The 19,168-nt window shown below is 33.7% G+C and overlaps 3 protein-coding genes and 1 pseudogene across 3 annotated transcripts; 1 reads left to right on the plus strand and 3 right to left on the minus strand.

Moving 5' to 3' along the window:
* Positions 1 to 1,848: 1,848 nt before the first annotated feature.
* Positions 1,849 to 4,164, minus strand: LOC114390792 (TMV resistance protein N-like). The gene is made up of 2 exons (XM_028351674.1): positions 3,636 to 4,164; positions 1,849 to 3,440 (listed from the first exon to the last, which is right to left on the minus strand). The coding sequence occupies exons 1-2, from the start codon at positions 4,106 to 4,108 to the stop codon at positions 1,988 to 1,990; spliced, it is 1,926 nt and encodes a 641-aa protein (XP_028207475.1). The 5' UTR covers positions 4,109 to 4,164; the 3' UTR covers positions 1,849 to 1,987.
* Positions 4,165 to 6,480: 2,316 nt separating this feature from the next.
* On the plus strand, positions 6,481 to 7,719 carry LOC114390049 (annotated as a pseudogene).
* Positions 7,720 to 8,970: 1,251 nt separating this feature from the next.
* LOC114390794 (toll/interleukin-1 receptor-like protein) lies at positions 8,971 to 11,229 on the minus strand. Its single transcript, XM_028351677.1, has 4 exons — positions 10,659 to 11,229; positions 10,449 to 10,563; positions 10,258 to 10,338; positions 8,971 to 9,315 (listed from the first exon to the last, which is right to left on the minus strand). The coding sequence occupies exons 1-4, from the start codon at positions 11,123 to 11,125 to the stop codon at positions 9,184 to 9,186; spliced, it is 795 nt and encodes a 264-aa protein (XP_028207478.1). The 5' UTR covers positions 11,126 to 11,229; the 3' UTR covers positions 8,971 to 9,183.
* A 3,198-nt stretch (positions 11,230 to 14,427) lies between these two features.
* LOC114390787 (TMV resistance protein N-like) lies at positions 14,428 to 18,381 on the minus strand. The gene is made up of 5 exons (XM_028351668.1): positions 17,871 to 18,381; positions 16,566 to 17,673; positions 16,119 to 16,409; positions 15,222 to 16,031; positions 14,428 to 15,128 (listed from the first exon to the last, which is right to left on the minus strand). The coding sequence occupies exons 1-5, from the start codon at positions 18,341 to 18,343 to the stop codon at positions 14,481 to 14,483; spliced, it is 3,330 nt and encodes a 1,109-aa protein (XP_028207469.1). The 5' UTR covers positions 18,344 to 18,381; the 3' UTR covers positions 14,428 to 14,480.
* Between the last annotated feature and the right edge of the window lie 787 nt (positions 18,382 to 19,168).

A 19,168-nucleotide genomic window follows, 5' to 3' on the forward strand; every position in this document is an offset into this window, starting at 1 on the left:
GTCCATTGCTGAACATCCACTGATACCAACTCAGTGCTGTTCCGTCGAGATACAGGGAGGCGACTGTGACTCACTCTTCTTCAGGCGTGTTGTGGTATTGAAAAAGTTGCGTAAGCTTGAAAATCCAGCCTAAGGGGTCACGGCCATCGAAACGAGGGATGTCTATTTTAACTGAGTTTAGTGGATGATTTTGATGATTTGCGGTGTTGGTGGCGTTCCGGCCGGAGTCGTGGAGGCGAAGGTGGTCGAGGATGGCATCAACTTTGCCGGAAAGGTCTGTGTATCGGTCTGTAAGTGAGGCCTGGCTATTGTTAAGACGGGTAATTGCCTCTTCAAGGCGGTCAGTGGTGGTTTTTCTGGTTCCGTGATCGGCCATGGCAATGGCGACGCCGGCAGGTCAGACCAGTTGTTATGGTTCGCGTCAGGGATGGGGTAGAGGAAGGAGATGAAAGCGCAGAATGTTCACAAGCCCTTATTCGAGAAAGGGGAAAACTCCTTTATTTCTTGAAGGATAATGTTCTTACATCCTACGATTATACATGTTCAGTATTTAAAGTGATTCTACGTAACTGCCTAACAAATTCAGTTACGTCTAACGGTATCGGGTTCGAGTAGAACACATGGTCCAAGCTTTCGAAAATTAAGCACGTGTGGTGTAAGCTTGCCCTAACTACCCCTGGTTATGTTTGGGCCTTTATGGAGAGCCATGCAGGTTGGCAACGTGATAATCCTTCAGGTGAAATGGTGCGGACCTGACTCGTGCTGGTCTGAGTCGTGACTGGGCCGAGTCACTAACACTTTCCGATCATGAATTTTGGGACTCATATTTTGTCACGGAAAGCCACGCCGCCAGGAGTTGAGAGTGCGTTGTTAGTGACAGTGTATTCAACTGCATGCATGTGTTGCATGTACTGCAGATAGGAATACTAAGAAACAAAGTGCATAGGATTGGGTCCATTCGGTGCTTGCTTTATGTAGAAAACGTATAAGATCCTTCCTTTCAAGTTTCCACGACTGCCATTAATGTTTGTAAACATTGAATGCTTGGTTGTTCCGGTTGGTACGTAACTCAATTTTGAATTTTCAGAAAACTGGGGTGTCTATGGTCAAGTCTTTTTCTAGAAATGACAAACAGGCAAAGGGTGGGGTCAATCTTATTAGGCTCAAGTTTAACTTTAATAGAACTATTATGAATAATATTTTTTTTGAAAGTATTTAATGTAATTATATTTAAAATTAGAATATAATTAAAACTTCATAAGCTGGAACAATTATAAAATAAATTTTTAGTACCTAGAAGTTTATTACTCGAAAATTTAAAATTTTAGAATGTAAAAGTTAAAATTTTAACCTTGTTTTTATCATAAATAATACCAGAATAAGATTAAAAAAACAAGATTAAAAAGTAAACGAATTTCTAAGGATGCAAAATGTGATTTTGGGATGCATGAACTGGATTCGAAAGTGACTCTTTAGTCAAAAGTTTTGGGCTATCTAATACATAAATTATAATAAAAAAATAATAACACTCTATTATATGTTATCTAAAGAAGTTTAATTACTATTTTTTAGCTTCAATGTAATCTTCTTATTTTTAAAAGGCGTAATTTAGTTTTTTAATTTATTTATTGAGTTTAATTTAGTCTATTTATTTTTAAAGGTTTCAATTAATTACTTTATTTTTAAAAAAGTAGATTCACTTCTGATCCCATTTAAAATTAAGACTGGTTTCATTTTTTGGAAATGCTGGAAGCTGGCGGAAAGAAAAAGGAACCAAATTAAACGTGTTTTTAAAAAAATAAAGGATATGAATAAACTTTTATAAAAAAATAGAGGAATCAACTTAAATTTAAATAAAACTCTCCACTCCACCATTGGAACTTGTAATAGCAGGCCATTAAGAGCTGATACAATATTGACATTGAAAGACATTACTGCGATATATATAATCTCGTATTCTTTAAACTAAAAGCTATTAATTAGCATCTTAGGCTAGATTGCCATACTGGGCCTTATAATCTCGCCAGAGCTGATCAACTGGCTTTCCCAGTAACTGAACGAAGAACTGATCACTATAACCAGTCCTCATCAACTGGTTAAGTTGAGCCACAAACCCACTTTTGAGAGAATCACAATAATCCAAAAAATGAGCAGTAATATCATAACCCTCATCCCATCTCTGTCCTTGCCCTGGTTTTCTCCAATGACTGGCTGCATAGTTTGCCTTCAGCCTCACAAAATCTGCAATACCTCCAATTAATCCACCAGGAGCCTCACCATTCCCATACCACTGCCAAACGTAGCAAACTTGATGAAACAGCACCCCTGTGATCTCTCTTTTCACATCCCCACCACTATACCCATTAACATATCTTGCACTCACGTGAATCTCGTTGTTCATAGTGTATGCAATACCCTCCATGTCATCCACGACTAAGCTCACCTTCTGCACATTTTTTCTGTCAGAAGGGTTTTTTTGCTGAAAGATCCTCCATACGAATTGGGTGGCCAACTCAAGTGTTCGGTTTGCGTATTCAGCTCCTATTTTGTCACGGAATCTCACACCACCGGGGGTTGTCAGTGCATTGTTTATTACTGTGAACTTATATCCCTGTGTTTCCTGCTTTGTAGCATCAAAGCTTACTTTTAGAATATCTACGATTTCATCAATGGGAATTCTACTATAATGTTCCACAGCATATTCCCATTCTGCTACTGTTTTTTCAAACAAGTGGGAACCTATGACTTCCAAAGCCAGTGGAAGGCCAGAAGCATAAGCTACCACACGATTCAAGACGTGCTCATAACTTGGATCAATTTTTTCTCTTCTGAAAGCATTCCAAGTAAGCAATTGAAGAGCAGCATTGTGATTCAAAACCTTCACCTCATAAGTTCTTTCAATGCCATGATATTTTAGCAGATGTTTGTCCCGAGTGGTAATGATGACTCTGCTACCGGGACCAAACCAATCAGGTCTTCCAACAATAGCCTTTAATTGCTCGTGCCTGTCTGCATCGTCTAAAATCAAGAGAACCTTCTTTCTTCGGAGCCTATGTTGAATCATTGAAGCTCCTTCTTGCCAACTTGTTAAGTTGATGTCCTTCTCACCAAGTAATTTTAAAAGAAGGATGCTTTGAAGGTGTTTTAACCCATGTTTATTTGATTCTTCTCTCACATTTTGAAGAAAACATGATTCGTCAAAATGGAGAGCAATCAAATTATAAACAGCTAGAGCAAGGGTTGTTTTTCCTAACCCACGCATCCCATGGATCCCTATGATATGGACAACATCATCTGATCCAACATCCAAAAGCTTCATTAAGTCTGTCACTTGTGACTCTAGACCAACTGGATAATCCGGAACATGTAAAGAAGCTCGATTAATCTTCCTAGAGACCTCCTCAACAATGCTCCCAATAAACTTGTATTCATATGCATCTCTGTTTCAAACAAACAAAAAAAGTTCTAATGAAGTCAACCTAAAAGCCTTGCATCCATGTCTTGCTAGGTACATTAATTGTAAAGGTTAACAAGAGCATTTCTTTTCTATTTAAATTTTACTGGTAAAATCAAAGACAAGTAAAACCTAATCCTATAAAAACCATAAAGTAAATTATATTAGTATGATTGTATACCCATCTTTGAAATGATGGCCAGACAAGTCAGCTACTTGTTTCAAAGCCATCCTCCATTTCTGCAGCTTCTCCATCTTAGATTCGAACCTTTTCTGATGCTTAGTCATTGCTTCTCCATAACTACCTTTCTGGTGTCTGAGATCAGAAGGATCTACGTTGTAAAAGACCGGTATAACCAACAGCCCTTCACTCTTGCAGTGAAGGATGGTTACAAGTTCATCTAAACAAAATGAGGAAAAAGCATAGTTTTGAGAAAGCACAGTAATAGCAATCCTGGACTCTTGAATTGCCTTCGAAAGTGCAGGTGTTATTTCATCTCCACCGTGAAGCTTCTCTTCATCAAAGAAGGTATGAATTCCCTTCTCACAGAGAGCCCTGTATAGATTGCCAGTGAAACCATAGCGTGTGTCTTCCCCTCTGAAGCTGAGGAACACATCATAGATGAATGGAAGGGAACGTGTTGTTGCAGCCATTATTAGAAGAAAGAAGTTTAGTATGATAATGGTTGATATGGTGGGAGTGTAGAATCAAACTTGAACAAATATGAGAAAGATATATACCAAATGTTATAAAAGTCAAGTACGTCAAGCTCTTATTAATTGTCTGTTATAAAATTCAATTCAAGCTCTTATTCTATGTTATAAAAGTCAAGTTAAGATCTTATAAAGAAAGATGCTCTCACTTTTTTTCATTTTAAATACTACTTTTCATAATCAAATTATCACAAATAAACACTAAAAGCATTTTTAATAATTGGTACTGTATTTCAAATAATTAACTGGTGGTACTACTTATTCTCCCTCCCCAAAAATAATTGTTAATTAGAGAATGAAAATATATATTAACTAATAAGTAATCTGATAATTTTTAATCACAGGAGCTTCAAAATTTGTCTTTTTATGTATATAAATTTCTCATTGAAAGAGTTTTATAATTACCTTGATAATTTTACTGAAATTAAAACACCCACACATAAGATGTTTTACTTTAAGTCAGATGTATTTGTTCGAAAAGTAATAGAAGTTAATTTTGTATAATAAAAAATGTTAACCAATAATTTAGGACATTGATTAAAAAATAAAAATAAAAATAAAAATTTTGAAAAATCTCACATATGATATACTTTCTTTTTGTAATTTTTAATGCAACTTATTAATTTGATAACGCAACTTCAATTTTGGTGGGTCAAATATGATTTTACATATTTGAATTTTATCTATACTTCTCAATTTATAATCAATTTTTTAATTAAATTTAAAGGCTGATACACTGAATAAGTGATTTGGCACAGTAAAATGAGGAAGAAGCATAGTTTTGAGAAAGCACAGTAATAGCAATCCTGGACTCTCGAATTTCCTTCAAAAGTGCAGGTGTTATTTATTTCGTCTACTCTCAGAAGCTCCTGATACAGTGTAGATTTCCCTGTCATCAAGAGCTTTGTGGAGATTGCCAGTGAAACCATAGCGTGTGTCTAAACCTCTAAAGCTGAGGAACACATCATAGATGGATGCAAGGGAACGTTTCGTTGCAGCCATTATTAGAAGAAACAAGTTTAGTATGATAATGGTTAATTGATATGGTAGGAATGTAGAATCAAACTTGAACAAATATGAAAAAGATAGTATAGAAAATGTTAAGTGGGGCAAACCAAGCATTATTTGACGCGGTCATACAAATGTTTATTATTAGGCAGAGTAACAATGACATATGGGGCCAAACAATAACTAGTAACGCGGACCCATCGTACCAAAGTCGATAGCCTTGTGCAAAATATGTGGCTTTTTTTCTTTTGTTTTCTCTCTCTGTCAAATAAGTCAAAATCTTATGTTGTTTAATTTTATTAAGGTCTCAGGTTTTGCTGGATGATGAGAAGAGGATGGTTAAAATTAAAGATAAGATTTCTATATTAATTATTAATAAATTTAATTAATATTTCATATTAATGTCATCAATAAAGAATATCTTTACTATATCTTCTACCTACAAGCTATGAGACAAGTAGTAAAAAAATTACATTTTATAATTAAATCATTACAATCTAAGTATTTTTTTTGTAGAAGTATAAAATTATTTTTAGTATTTGCTACTGCATGTATTTAAAATAATTAACTGGTGGTACTAAATTGTAATTTCTCCCCGTCCCCCATTAAAATTGTTAGACGTAAAAAGTTAGTCGATTTCACAAATTCTGTGATCTGAGATTAATGAGCAAGAGCACATTCTTTCAACTCCAAGTTGAAGGCTATATTCGGAAATTTAGCTCTGAAAAAGGAAACCAAATTCAAAAATTATGATTCATTTAACTTTCCATAGGATGAGAATTAGATGTTTGTTCCAAAGCCAAGAACATGAGCTGAATGGGTTGCCAATAAAAAAATAACGCATTCCCCCTCTGAATGTGAGATATGGCATTCAAAGACTAGTTACTTTGGTCTCCTGGCCTCCTTGTCAAGATAAGATGTTTTCAAACTCAACACTAATAGAAGCTCCTATGGGAATCCGTCCTGATCCTTTGGGGTAGGGTGACATTCACTACTATAAAATGATGATTCAACATCGCCTCAGCTACATGGGTTCGCCTCATCTACATCGGTTGTCGAAAAACCGTTGTAGTAAAACATACGGTGACATTTTTAAAATTAAAACTAACTATGTTAAGGTGTTAATAACGGTTTTTTATAAAATCGCCTTTTATGTGTATGTTACAAAGACGGTTTTATAAAAACCGTCTTTGTTCATAAATACACTATTATGGTTTTTTAATCACCCATCTTTGAAGTCACGTGATTTTAATTTCAATTCTATTTTCACTTTCGAAGCTGAAGACTACGCCATTTTCTGGTGACATACGCATTTTCTGGTCACCGAATTCAACAATGTCATCGACGCACTGCCGCCGGGGACGACCAACGACCTGCACGAGATCACGAAGCGAATGGTGGCAGGAGGCTTCGGGAAGGAGTGCTCGCACGTGTACAGAAGTTGCCAGAGAGAGTTCTTGGAAGAAAGTGTGTCGAGATTAGGGTTACAGAAGCTCAGCATCGAGGAGGTTCATAAGATGACATGGCAGGACCTCGAAGAGAAGATTAAGAAATGGATTAAGGCCTCCAACATCGCTCTCAAGATCTTCTTCCCCAGCGAGCGCCGTTTCTGTGACCGTGTCTTCTTCGGATTCGCCTCCGCCTCAGACTTCTCCTTCAAGGAGTTTTGTCGCTGGAAAGGCTGTTCCGAATCCTCGACGTGTTTGAGACGCTGCGTGACCTATTTCTGGAGTTTGAGGCTCTGTTTTCTGATCAGTTTAGTGTGTCGCTCAGGAATGAAGCGATTACGATTTGGAAGAGGTTGGGGGAAGAGATTAGGAGAATTTTTATGGAGCTGGAGAATTTGATTCCCGGGATCCGGCAAAGATTGCAGTTCCTGGTAGCGGACTTCATCCGATCACTCGCTATGTGATAAACTACCTCCGTGCCACATGTCAGTCACGGCAGAGCTTAGAACAGTTTTTTGAAGACTATGGCTGGAAATAGTACCCAAAGCTTGATGATAGGGTTCCTTCCTCTTCTTCTCTGTCAGTGCACTATCAAAGAAGCTCCTGGAATAAGGTATTAGGGATTCTGAAGTTCGATAGTAATGGGTCAATGCCCCCTATTAGCTTGGCAAAGTCAACGAAGGAGAAACTCAAGTCGTTTAACACGGTTTTTGAGGAGATATGCAGGGAACAGTCTTCATGGTTTGTCTTTGATGAGCAGCTTAGGGAAGAAATAAGAATTTCGCTTGAGAAAATCTTGCTTCCTGCGTATGGAAACTTTGTTGCAAGGTTTTAGAGTGTTTCAGAGCTTGGAAAGCATGCTGATAAGTATATATATTGAGTACGGAACGGAGGAAATTCAAGCAAGACTCAATGGTTTGTTTCAGTGAAGCAGTGGATCAACTGGTAGCCGAAAGTGAAGGTGAAGCTGCTACTAGTTGTTCTTGTGTATTTGTAGTGTAATTAAATTAAAATACAATGTTTTGATTATCACAAAATTGTAGTCTTGTAGTCGTGTACTATAAATACTACTGTATGTTATTCTTCTTAGCATCATTGTGGAGGATTGAAAAAGGATTTTAAAGTAAGAGCTAGAGTTACAAAATTAACCTTTATGTTGTAACATTTGAGGTGGTTCTTATTGGTTTGTATTTCATAGAATACATTAGAATATATGATAAGATATTCTATGAAATACATACAATTCTATCATGACTCATGTGTTTGAAACTTAATAATGGCTACCAACATTTGATTTTCATATGGTGGTGTAAACTAAGCCGATCATTCCAATATTTGTTTATCAGTTCAATTAAAAAAAATTACATTTTAATTTCTTATAATTTGACTTAAAATACTTTATTCTGTGTTACCTGAACCATATAGAATTTGATATTTTATCATCTTATGTTTTGTTTTAATTTATTATCACATTGATAATTTAGTACATTTTATCTATTTTCTAAAGATTAATATATTTTACTCTCTCCATTTTCAGTTCAAAAAATAGTATATATGTAAAAAGAAAAAAAAAACAAGTTGAGCCACTAATAATGGAGATTAATGTAAAATATATTTGCTTTAAATTGTTGTTTTAAGTTGAGCAAATATTTTTAAGAAATACTAGTAATTTTTTAAACAGAAACTGTAACATAAATGGCCTAAATATACTCTTTGACCATTAGGCTTGAAATGGTAGCAGTTACTAAGATGCGTTTTGTTTTATTAGTAATATTGGTGTTGGAATTGAAGAAATAAAGATATTTTTTAGATGCAAGAAGGAGGAAACTGAAAACAAAGCAAGTAGTACTACTGTGGTGTGGTGTGGTGTTATTTTGTTTCGTTGTCTGCTAATAATTGTAAGCATCAGTAATGGGCAGTGGGTGGCAGCACATGGCCACCGTGCTCCACCAATCACCAATCCAACTTCGCTTTCTTAAATCATATCGACATAAGGACAATTTCGTAATATTTTTATTGTGGAAAGTGAAAACTATGAATCTAGATTATATAACTATAAATAAATGTTTTAAGATTTAAAGTTAGTCCGTGGTTATATACATGACCACTTAATAAAGCTTCATCAAGTGCTTTTTTTAAAATAAAATAAAAATAACCATTCAAATATAATTTAATAGTGTAGGTTCAAAATATTCTGCGTGATTTCTATTTGGAAATGGTTGGTTGTCTTTTCTGGTATGTGTGGCTATACAAACATTCTTGCTGAACTGTTTGTCATCTTTCATGATTTCAATGTACCTTGGAACTCTACTTATTGGCATCATAAAATTGTAGCATACATTAATGTTTCAAGAAAGATAGAGTCTAATTTCAACAGTTTTTGAATAAATTTACACCAATTAATTTTGAAACATGAAGAATACTAAACTAAAACTGAGACAATAATTATGGGTTGAAGTTTGAACAAATGAAATGGGCGGCTGAGATCATTCACATCAATGCATGTGATAAAAGTAAAATACAACAAACATTAATTGGAAGACTTATTAATTTGTTGGTTTAAATTTTCATAGTCTTAACAAATTCCTCATAGCTAATTTGACCATCACCATCCAAATCTGCAGTTGCAATCATCTCCTCCACCTCTCCAGCAGTTGTGTTTTCACCCAGTTTGATCAGAACTTGCCTCAACTGCATAGCACGGAATGATTTTAACATATGAGGGCATGTGTATGTCTTTGAGCATATATGCAGTTCTTAGTTAATACTAATAAATTCTATATAAAAAAAGGAAGTTAACACTGATAAATTAAAAATGATCAAGTGAAAACTGAAAAACAAGATTTTCTTCCTGATCTTATTTTAAAATGTCAAAACCCAAGACATTTTTTTTAAAACCAAACAGGCAAACAACTATTATTCAGAGTATGTGGAAAGGTTCAAAGTACCATCCTGAATGTGCAAGTGACATTAATGTTCCTTTTTCTTTTCTTTTTTGGCCTTTTTCTCAGTGACATATATAAATATATATGTACATGATATCCTAGCCTCTCACCATACAATTTCATTCCATTTTTAATATACAATTATGGAAAAGGTTGAATTATTAAAAATAATACACGGGTAATTTTATATATTTTTATTATTTTTTGTTTTAAAATTATTGATTTTCCTATTTTAAATTATTAATATTCTGTAAATTTCTAGCTTTTTTTCATTATTCTTTATTTAAAATATCTAGATTTGATCTTTACAAAGAATACTACACTTCTAGCCTCTTTAAAAAGCGCTTCAACAATATCATATATTAAATAAGGTTACTTTAATCTAAATGTATGAATATTATATACTTATTAAATACTTTTTAATCTATTTATACTAACCTTAAACATCAATAATTTTAGAAGGGCTGTAGCAATTTATAAAATAAATTTGTGTGTGTGTAAAAAATATTAAAAGAACAATCAAAGGGAAGATGCACTTTGCAACATCTTGACACTACTTGCTTTTTGTTCAAGTTTGAAGTAACCTTACTTTGTCAGAAATCTCATGAATACTTTGATGGGCGATTGCCGTCAGAAAAAAAGTTAAAATAAAAAAATGAATAGAAAGAATAAAAGTTTATACATATACCTCACTTGCTGAAATGTAGCCATTTTGATCCTTGTCAAACACCTTGAAAGCCTCTCTGTATTCTTGCTCTTGATGAGTTCCCTAACCGAGACAGAAAACAGAACTGAACTTAGTATATGGCTGTTCTATATATAATAGTAATAATGAGAAGAATATTAATCTTAGCAAAAAATGCAATATTAATTCCTTACTTGCACTTTGGACTCTTGTTCAACAGGCAGATCGGCAACATGTACTCTAGCAGGATTAATCTTCTCAGAGACCGACGCAACAATTCTCTCAATAAACTTGTACTCATATTCATCTCTGTTATTAATATTTGAACATTAAATTGTGAGACAAGTAAAACTTAATTAATCCAATAAAAATTAAAACATAAAAAGATTGGTATCATTGGGTACCTGTATTTGAAATGAAAGCCAGACAAGTCAGCAACTTGACGCAGAGCCATCTCCCAATTCTGCAACTTTTCTGGAAATCTTATCTTATGCTTAGCCAATGCTTCTCCATAAGTACCCTTCTGGTGTCTGACATCAGAAGGATACACCTTATAAAACACTGGTATAATCATCATCCCATTATACTGGGCGCAGTGAACAATGGATGTAAGTTCATCTAAGCAAAATGAGGAAGAAGCAAAGTCTTCAGAGAGCACAGTGATGGCAATTCTGGAATCTTTAATTGCCTTCAAAAGTGCAGGTGTTATTTCCTCTCCGCTGTGAAGCTTCTCTTCGTCAAAGAAGGTACGAATTCCCTTGTCAGAAAGAGCCCTGTAGAGATTGCTGGTGAAACCATAGCGTGTGTCTTCCCCTCTGAAGTTGAGGAACACATCGTAGATGGATGCACGGGAACTTGTTGTTGCAGCCATTATTAGAAGGAAAAAAGTTTAGAATGAAACTTGAAGAAATATGAAAATGAAAGTATCCCAAATGATAAGTGTTATAAAGAAGATAGCCGCCTTTGTGGAAAATATCTTGCTTTTTCTCATTCGTTGTTATAAAAGTCAAGTCAAGCTCTTATAAGGGAAGATGCTCTCACTTCTTTTTTTCATTTTATAATCAAATTTTGGCAAATAAACTATTAAAGTATTTTTAATAATTAACTGGTGGTACAACTAATACTGTCACCCCTATAAAAGAATCTTTAGAGAATCAAAATATATATATTAACTAATAAGTAATCTGATGATTTTTAATCACAAGAACTTCAGAATTCGTTTTTTTATAAAAAACAAAGTCAAAATATAAAAGAGAGATGAAAATAGAAAAGAGATAGAATCTGAGAAAAAAAAGTTATGCGTGAAAATGTTTTACATTGTGAATCAGCTTCACCTTATCATGATAAATTTGTTGATTATAAAACTAATTATTTTTAAATATTATCTATTAAGTAAAAATTTATTATGAATGCACATAGTTATTTAAAAAAATATATTAAAAGGGTGTAGCCTGTAGGACACTGAATTAGGTTAGGACAATCCAAAGCATAACTCAGAATCCATTCTAAAGACTATATTTATTGAGTCTAATTTCAAAATTCTAATTCGTCTAAATCAACTTTAAACCGAATTCAGATAATGAAACTAGTTGGATATTGTTCGCCCTACAGTGTGATAACTATAAGGTTTGGAAGGAAAACATTCTTCATTTTGTCTAAATCAGCATCGCTTATGCGATTAGGAAATGATAAATCACTGAGTATTACTGAAACTAACATCTCTATATTTGTACACACATATCTATGATGTCTACCAGGCTTAAATTACTGAGGTCATATTGTCAGAGGAACTGGAATTCCACATCTCATAAAATCTAAAAACAACCGGCTATGTTTTCATCCAAGACAATCCTTATGATGATAATGAATAAGACATTCACTTGAAGTATATTTGATTCTAGAGAGGCATAGAACAAAACACATCTATTTTTTATTTACAAGCAAACACAAATCTACTGATATGCTCAAACTCAGAGTGAATTAGCATCGTAGGTAGGCATTCAGCTATAAACAAGTATAGCAAATTCCACTTTCTGAAGTGCTGTAAGCAGCCAACATAGTAGTATGATTAAACCTAAGCAACACTGTTACAAATTTAACTAGTCCAAGTCTTTCTTCTTCCTCCTCAAACTATTTCTTCATTGGAAGTTGAATGCACCTGACCTTCACCTTGCAATAGGAAACCCCTAGAAAACCTATTCAAAGCAAAAAGGAATCCATCTAAAAATAAGAGGAAAAATAAACCATGGAAATCCCATTAAACATTCTCACCAAAATCTCATTTTGCATGGAGTCCTGCTGTATTTGTATAAAAATGTTGAATCACAGTTCTTTCATTCCTTCAATCCATCATCGCGACTTTTAGCAATGCAAAAGTCTTTTAGTTCAAGAGAGCAGTCACTAGTTTCCAGCAATGGAAACCACTGCAGCAGGAGCAACTAACAATAGTTTGTATGGGGATTTTGAACCTTACAGCAAATGGCTTACAAACGAAGGACAACAGACTCTTTTGCCTTCTCTGTTTCTTAGCATTTTCACCTCAACATTTATTTTTAGATAGTGGTGTCTGATGGACTTTGGCTTGTTTATTTCTTAGGCTACTTCCTATCCTTATTAATGCCACGTTTTTAATTTCCATTCATAAATTTAAAAACAACAAGCTATCAGCCATCCTAAGACAATCCTTATCAAGAAAATGAAAAAGACATTATCTAGCTTAAAGATATTTGATCGAGCAAATTACACTAGTTATTCCTTAGATTTGGTGAAATTTTCACAATCTTTTCAAACTTTTTTTACCCCTACACTAATCCCTCAATTATTTCGAAAATATTATTCCAATACCTCTTATACATTATACTAATCCTCCTTATTGTTTGAAGAACATTACACTCTGTGTTTGCTTATAAAGAAGGTAGTTGTAAATGTTAAAAAAAATAAGACTTAATTTAGAGAGGCATATAGAAGTAGAAATAAACACAAATCTATTTATATGCCCAATTCAAACTCAATAACAATCTTAAGTAGGCATTCTTCTTACAAGTATACAAAATTTAACTTTCTCAACTGCTATAAACAGTTGATATAGATCATATAATAGTATGCTAGCTAAATCCTAAGAAGTACACTTTCAAAATTTAACTAATTTAAGTTTTTCCCGTTCCTGATCAAATTATTTAGCATAACCAGCAGGAACCTGATCATTGTAGCAATTAGAAGGGGAAAAGTTAAACATGCAAAAGAAAAATAGTTAAAAATCTAAATTTGTATTGACTGAAATATTTAAAAGGAATAAATAACCAATTTCCTATCGGAAAGTGTGAGACAGTGTCAATTTAATTCCTAAACTTAATACTTATTGTCATTTAGTCCATGAAGCTATGCTTATATATTTATTTAAGTCACACAACATTTAGAATTTTGGACTAAAATAAGTGGCATCTTGCATTTTCAAAGATTTTTTTTTCTAACCTAAGAAAATAATTTTTTTGTCATTTTATTACTTTCAGGGATAAATTTGGCTATGTCTCCCAATTTCAGGAAAAAAAATGATCATTTAATTATCTATTTGAAATGTTTTTTATATCTAACTAATATGGTATTAATAGTCATTTTTAAACTTCGATGTTTTTATGTGAATACTAGTTTAGTTGACTTCTTGCACTTAAATTTACAACTTTTTAGTTATTTAATTAAAAAAATATTATTCCATTGGTATGTCTGAAATTAAACTAAATTAGAAATATATTTAAAACACCATATATTTACAATAAGTTTTATGTTCTGTTTATAAGATTGAAATATATTGTCAATAAACATACAAAAATAAATTAATTAATTAATTAGCATTCAAATTTTTTATTAAAATTTGAAAATGTAACTTTTAGATAACATATACTAATATTAGTAGTATAAACAAAATTGTAATATACTATTAAATAAATATACAAATAAATTACAAATATATTATTATATTGTTTTATAGTAGAACTTATAAGGAAAAATCTAAAAGTATATTAAAGAATTGTTTTTACTTTCTTTTAATTACAATGTTTATATAAGATAAATATCTGTTGGTTTATGTAGTTTTGAAATCTGACTATAAAAATATATAGAAAGATAAAACTTGAAAGGTTATATATAGAAAATGCATAAAGTCGTACGTGAAAGATGAATATAAATGGAGTCAAAAGTACATGATGAAGATAGGGTGAACAGCAGTTGGGTTAAGTGAATTTTTGACAACTGAAACCAAAATAATGAAATAAAAAACATGAAAAAAATAAGAAAAAAGCAATGGAAAACTTGCGTGTCCCCAAAGCTATGGTTTGTAGGAAGGAGGGGCTTTCTGATGCAGAGCTGCTGAGATATGGATCATCAAATCGAATATCTTCATCCGTACTGCCTTCTTCTCTGAATATATGGATTCCAGTTGCTTTAATGAGTGAGCTCTCTAAGTCTAACACACCTTCTTCTTTCTTTTCTTTTTCATACTCTAACACACTTTCATATCTAACCTCCACATGGTTCCATTCCTTTTCCCTAGCCACTTCTTCAGACAGATAATTATTTTTGAAAGGTATCTCTTTGAGATCAAAGATATATGTATGATCCAATTTCAACATACTTTTTATACGGTCCGTCACACGGGGCTCAAATTCTTGAAATTTTCCATTGATGAACACCTTGGGGTTGGGTTTAACGAAACGAAACCCGACACCCGACACAGGTGCAATAAGAAGACAAAGAATTTTGGCAGGGAATTTATTACGAAACCAGAAAGAACTTGAATGCCCACTGCTTTGCTGATCGAACCACTCTGGTATACTTGCTCCTTTAAACACAAACTGGGTTCTTCGAGCCTCATACAGTTCCTGTTAGTCATAATTCATAGAGAATTCGTAAGTTTAACAACATTAAGTGCACTATACATCATCAAATCATATACATTATAAAAAAGACAATACCTGATTTAAAAGCATGCTTTTACTCGAGGAAGTCAAGGATACACAGTTTCTTGCACCAAAAAACATTAAGTTCGGTGGAATCCCTCTAATTTCCTGAAGATGCTGGCAATCATTCACATCAAGACTATGTAAAAATTGCAATTCTTTGAAGAATTCAGGAAGGATTGTGAAATTATTCCCCGATAGATTTAAATCTCCTACATGAGCAAACCTCTTGAAACCTGTTAAAAAAAAATCATCACATAGATTGCAATTCTTGGCAGAAAACGAATGTGTCCCAAAACGTGCCTCTGAAGATATTATTGAGCCCACTTTTTCTTCACCTTCGTCCGATTCTACCCATTGCCACCTGTTGCATTTTTCAATTTGGAATTGAAACAGATTGGGCATCATGGCTAAGCTACATCGTAACTGAACAATTCCACAGTTCCACAGGGTTAACAACCGGAGTCCAATAAGATTTTGAAATGAAAATGGCAATTCTTTTATGGGAAGGCCATTCAATTCAAGTCTCTCTATGTTTTCCATCTCTCCTAATATTTCTGGAAAATACTCAAGACTCGAACAGTGAGAAAGTTCAAGTGTTTCAAGAGAGGTCAAGTTGAGAGGCGGAAAACTCGTAAGCTTGCTGCAACCATAAGCACTCAATTTTTTAAGTTTATTCAGAAAACCAATTGAGTCATCAACTGCAACTAAACTCTCGCACTTTTTAAATGAAAGTTCCTTCAAATTTGGGAGATCAGATACATCAGGTATCTGTGTTAAAAATTTGCACCCGTCAAAATTCAAAACTGTTAGATGCCCCAACTTCTGCAAAGGAAAAAAAAAGAAAAGAAATAATAAACAAATGAATAAATTTAATTCACGGAATGAGGAAAATATAATCTTTCAACTTGCCTTGGATGGGCCATGGAACTCAAATGACGTGATGGAACTGTCAGGTAACTTGCATATAACAAGGTTGATCGGATCAAAGTTAGACGGTAAACAATTTGAAGGATATCTATGCCATTCCAGTACTCTCAAACCTTCTGGAAAATAATTGGGACCTTTGGAAAATTTGCCATTTCTAATAATAAGTATTTTAAGGTTTTCCATCTTCACGAAGGCGTTTCCACTCCATTCCACTGTTTCTTCTTTGTGAGATATGGAGAAATTCAGACATATGATTTCAATTTTACTAGTTCCCTGTTAATGAAAAAGGCACGAATCAACCACAATACAACTTGTGTGAAATATCAATTGACTCGCTTAGAAAATTTTACAAATTATCAAGAAAAAGTTAACCATGATGTAAATATGAGATAAACAACACAAAATTCAACTATTCATGAGCTCACTCACCGTGTTGTGTTTTAAAACTTGAATTATATCTTTTGGTAACCATAATCTCTTGCACTTCCCGGGCTCTTCTGGTGATCTCTGCCGCTCAATTTCTCTACCCATGTCCTGAATCAGGTCGTGCATTTCAACATTATCAAACAAGTCAAGCTTTATGAGAGATTTTTCAACCAACACCCCAAGATGATGCTTCTTGCAGTTACCATAAAGAGCACCGAGTATATCATCAACCTCTGTCCATTTATACCCTTTGAAGCAACAAGCAATGTCAAGAAACACATTCTTTTGTTCTTCCCCCAAAGCATCAAAGCTTACTTTTAGTATCTCTAGGATTTCATCACTGGGAATTCTCTTATAATGTTCAAGAGCAGATTCCCATTCTGTTACAGTTTTTTCAAACAAGTTGGAACCTATGACTTCCAAAGCCAATGGAAGGCCAGAAGCATAAGTTACCACACGATACAAGACGTCCTCATAACTTGGATCAATTTTTCCTCTTTTAAAAGCATTCCTCGTAAGCAATTGAAGAGCAGCATTGTGATTCAAAACCTTCACCTCATAAGTTCTTTCAACGCCATGATATTTTAGCAGATGTTTGTCCCGAGTCGTAACAATGACTCTGCTACCGGGACCAAACCAATCAGGTCTTCCAACAATAGCCTTTAATTGCTCGCGCTTGTCAACATCGTCTAAAATCAAGAGAACCTTCTTTCGTCGGAGCCTATGTTGTATCATTGAAGCTCCTTCTTGCCAACTTGTTAAGGTGATGTCCTTCTCCCCAAGTAATTTTAAAAGAAGGATGCTTTGAAGGTGTTTTAAACCATGTTTATTTGATTCTTCTCTCACGTTTTGAAGAAAACAGGATTCATCAAAAGGGAGAGCAATCAAATTATAAACTTCCCGAGCAAGTGTTGTTTTTCCTAATCCGCCCATTCCATGAATCCCTATGATGTGGACAACATCATGGGATGCAACATCCAAAAGCTTCATTACCTTTGTCACTTGTGACTCTAGACCAACTGGATAATCCGCAACATGTAAAGAAGCACGACTAATCTTCCTAGAGAGCTCCTCAACAATACTCCCAATAAACTTGTATTCATATGCATCTCTGTTTCAAACAAACAAAAAAAAGTTCTGATGAAGTCAGCCTAAAATCCTTGTATCCATGTCTCGATAGGTACATTAATTGTCAAGGTTAACAATAACATTTCTTTTCTATTTAAATTTTACTAGTTAAATCAATAGACAAGTAAAACCTAATCCAATAAAAACCATAAAGTAAAATATATTAGTATGGTTTTATACCCATCTTCGAAATGATAGCCAGACAAGTCAGCTACTTGTTTCAAAGCCATCCTCCATTTCTGCAGCTTCTCCTTCTTAGCTTTGAACCTCTTCTGATGCTTAGCCATTGCTTCTCCATAACTACCTTTCTGGTGTCTGACATCCGAAGGATCTACCTTATAAAAGACCGGTATAACCAACAGCCCTTCACTCTTGCAGTGAAGGATGGTTACAAGTTCATCTAAACAAAACGAGGAAGAAGCATAGTTTTGAGAAAGCACAATAATAGCAATCCTGGACTCTTGAATTGCCTTGGAAAGTGCAGGTGTTATTTCGTCTCCTCTGGGAAGCTCCTGATCATCAATGAAAGTGTAGATTCCCCTGTTATCAAGAGCTTTGTAGAGGTTGCCAGTGAAACCATGGCGTGTGTCTTCCCCTCTAAAGCTGAGGAACACATCGTAGATGGATGCAAGGGAACGTGTCGTTGCAGCCATTATTAGAAGAAAAAAGTTTAGTATGATATGGTAGGAGTGTAGAATCAAACTTGAACAAATATGAAAAAGATAGTATAGAAAATGTTTATTATTACGCAGAGTAACAACGACATATGGTAACAATGACATCGTACCAAAGCCTTGTGGAAAATATCTGGCTTTTTTTTTCTTTTCTCTCTCTCAAATAAGTCAAATTCGTACTCAATATTAAATTCTCTCCGTCCCCCATTAAAATTATATTAAAGAATTCTTTTTACTTTCTTTTAATTACAATGTTTATATAAGATAAATATCTGTTGCTTTATGTAATTTTGAAATCTAACTATAAAAATATATAGAAAGATAAAACTTGAAAGGTTATATATAGAAAATGCATAAAGTCGTCAAAGATGAATATAAATGAGTCAAAAGTACATGATGAAGATAGGGTGAACAGCAGTTGGGTTAAGTCAATTTTTGACAACTGAAACCAAAATAATAAAATAAAAAACATGAAAAAAATAAGAAAAAAGCTATAAATTTTTAATCATATGTATGAGTTTTTTTAATTAATTTGATTTTTTTTTTAATTATAAGCTTCAAAGGTTTTCTTGCATTAGATTTGCTTTTGACTCATTTTTATTTTAAAGATTGCCTTAAAATTTAAATTTAGAAATAAGAGGTTTAAATATAACTAAAAAATTTAATATATTTTTTAATATTTTCATTAACTTAAAATAGATCATCTAAAATGAAGAAACTAAGGAAGTTTGGTAGATATTGCCAATAGAACCTTGGTGGAGGTTGAAACTTGCGGAAAAAATGTGTGTTTTTTTGTTTGTTCCT

This window comes from Glycine soja, chromosome 16 (genome assembly GCF_004193775.1).
Source record: "Glycine soja cultivar W05 chromosome 16, ASM419377v2, whole genome shotgun sequence".
NCBI classification, from domain to species: domain Eukaryota; kingdom Viridiplantae; phylum Streptophyta; class Magnoliopsida; order Fabales; family Fabaceae; genus Glycine; species Glycine soja.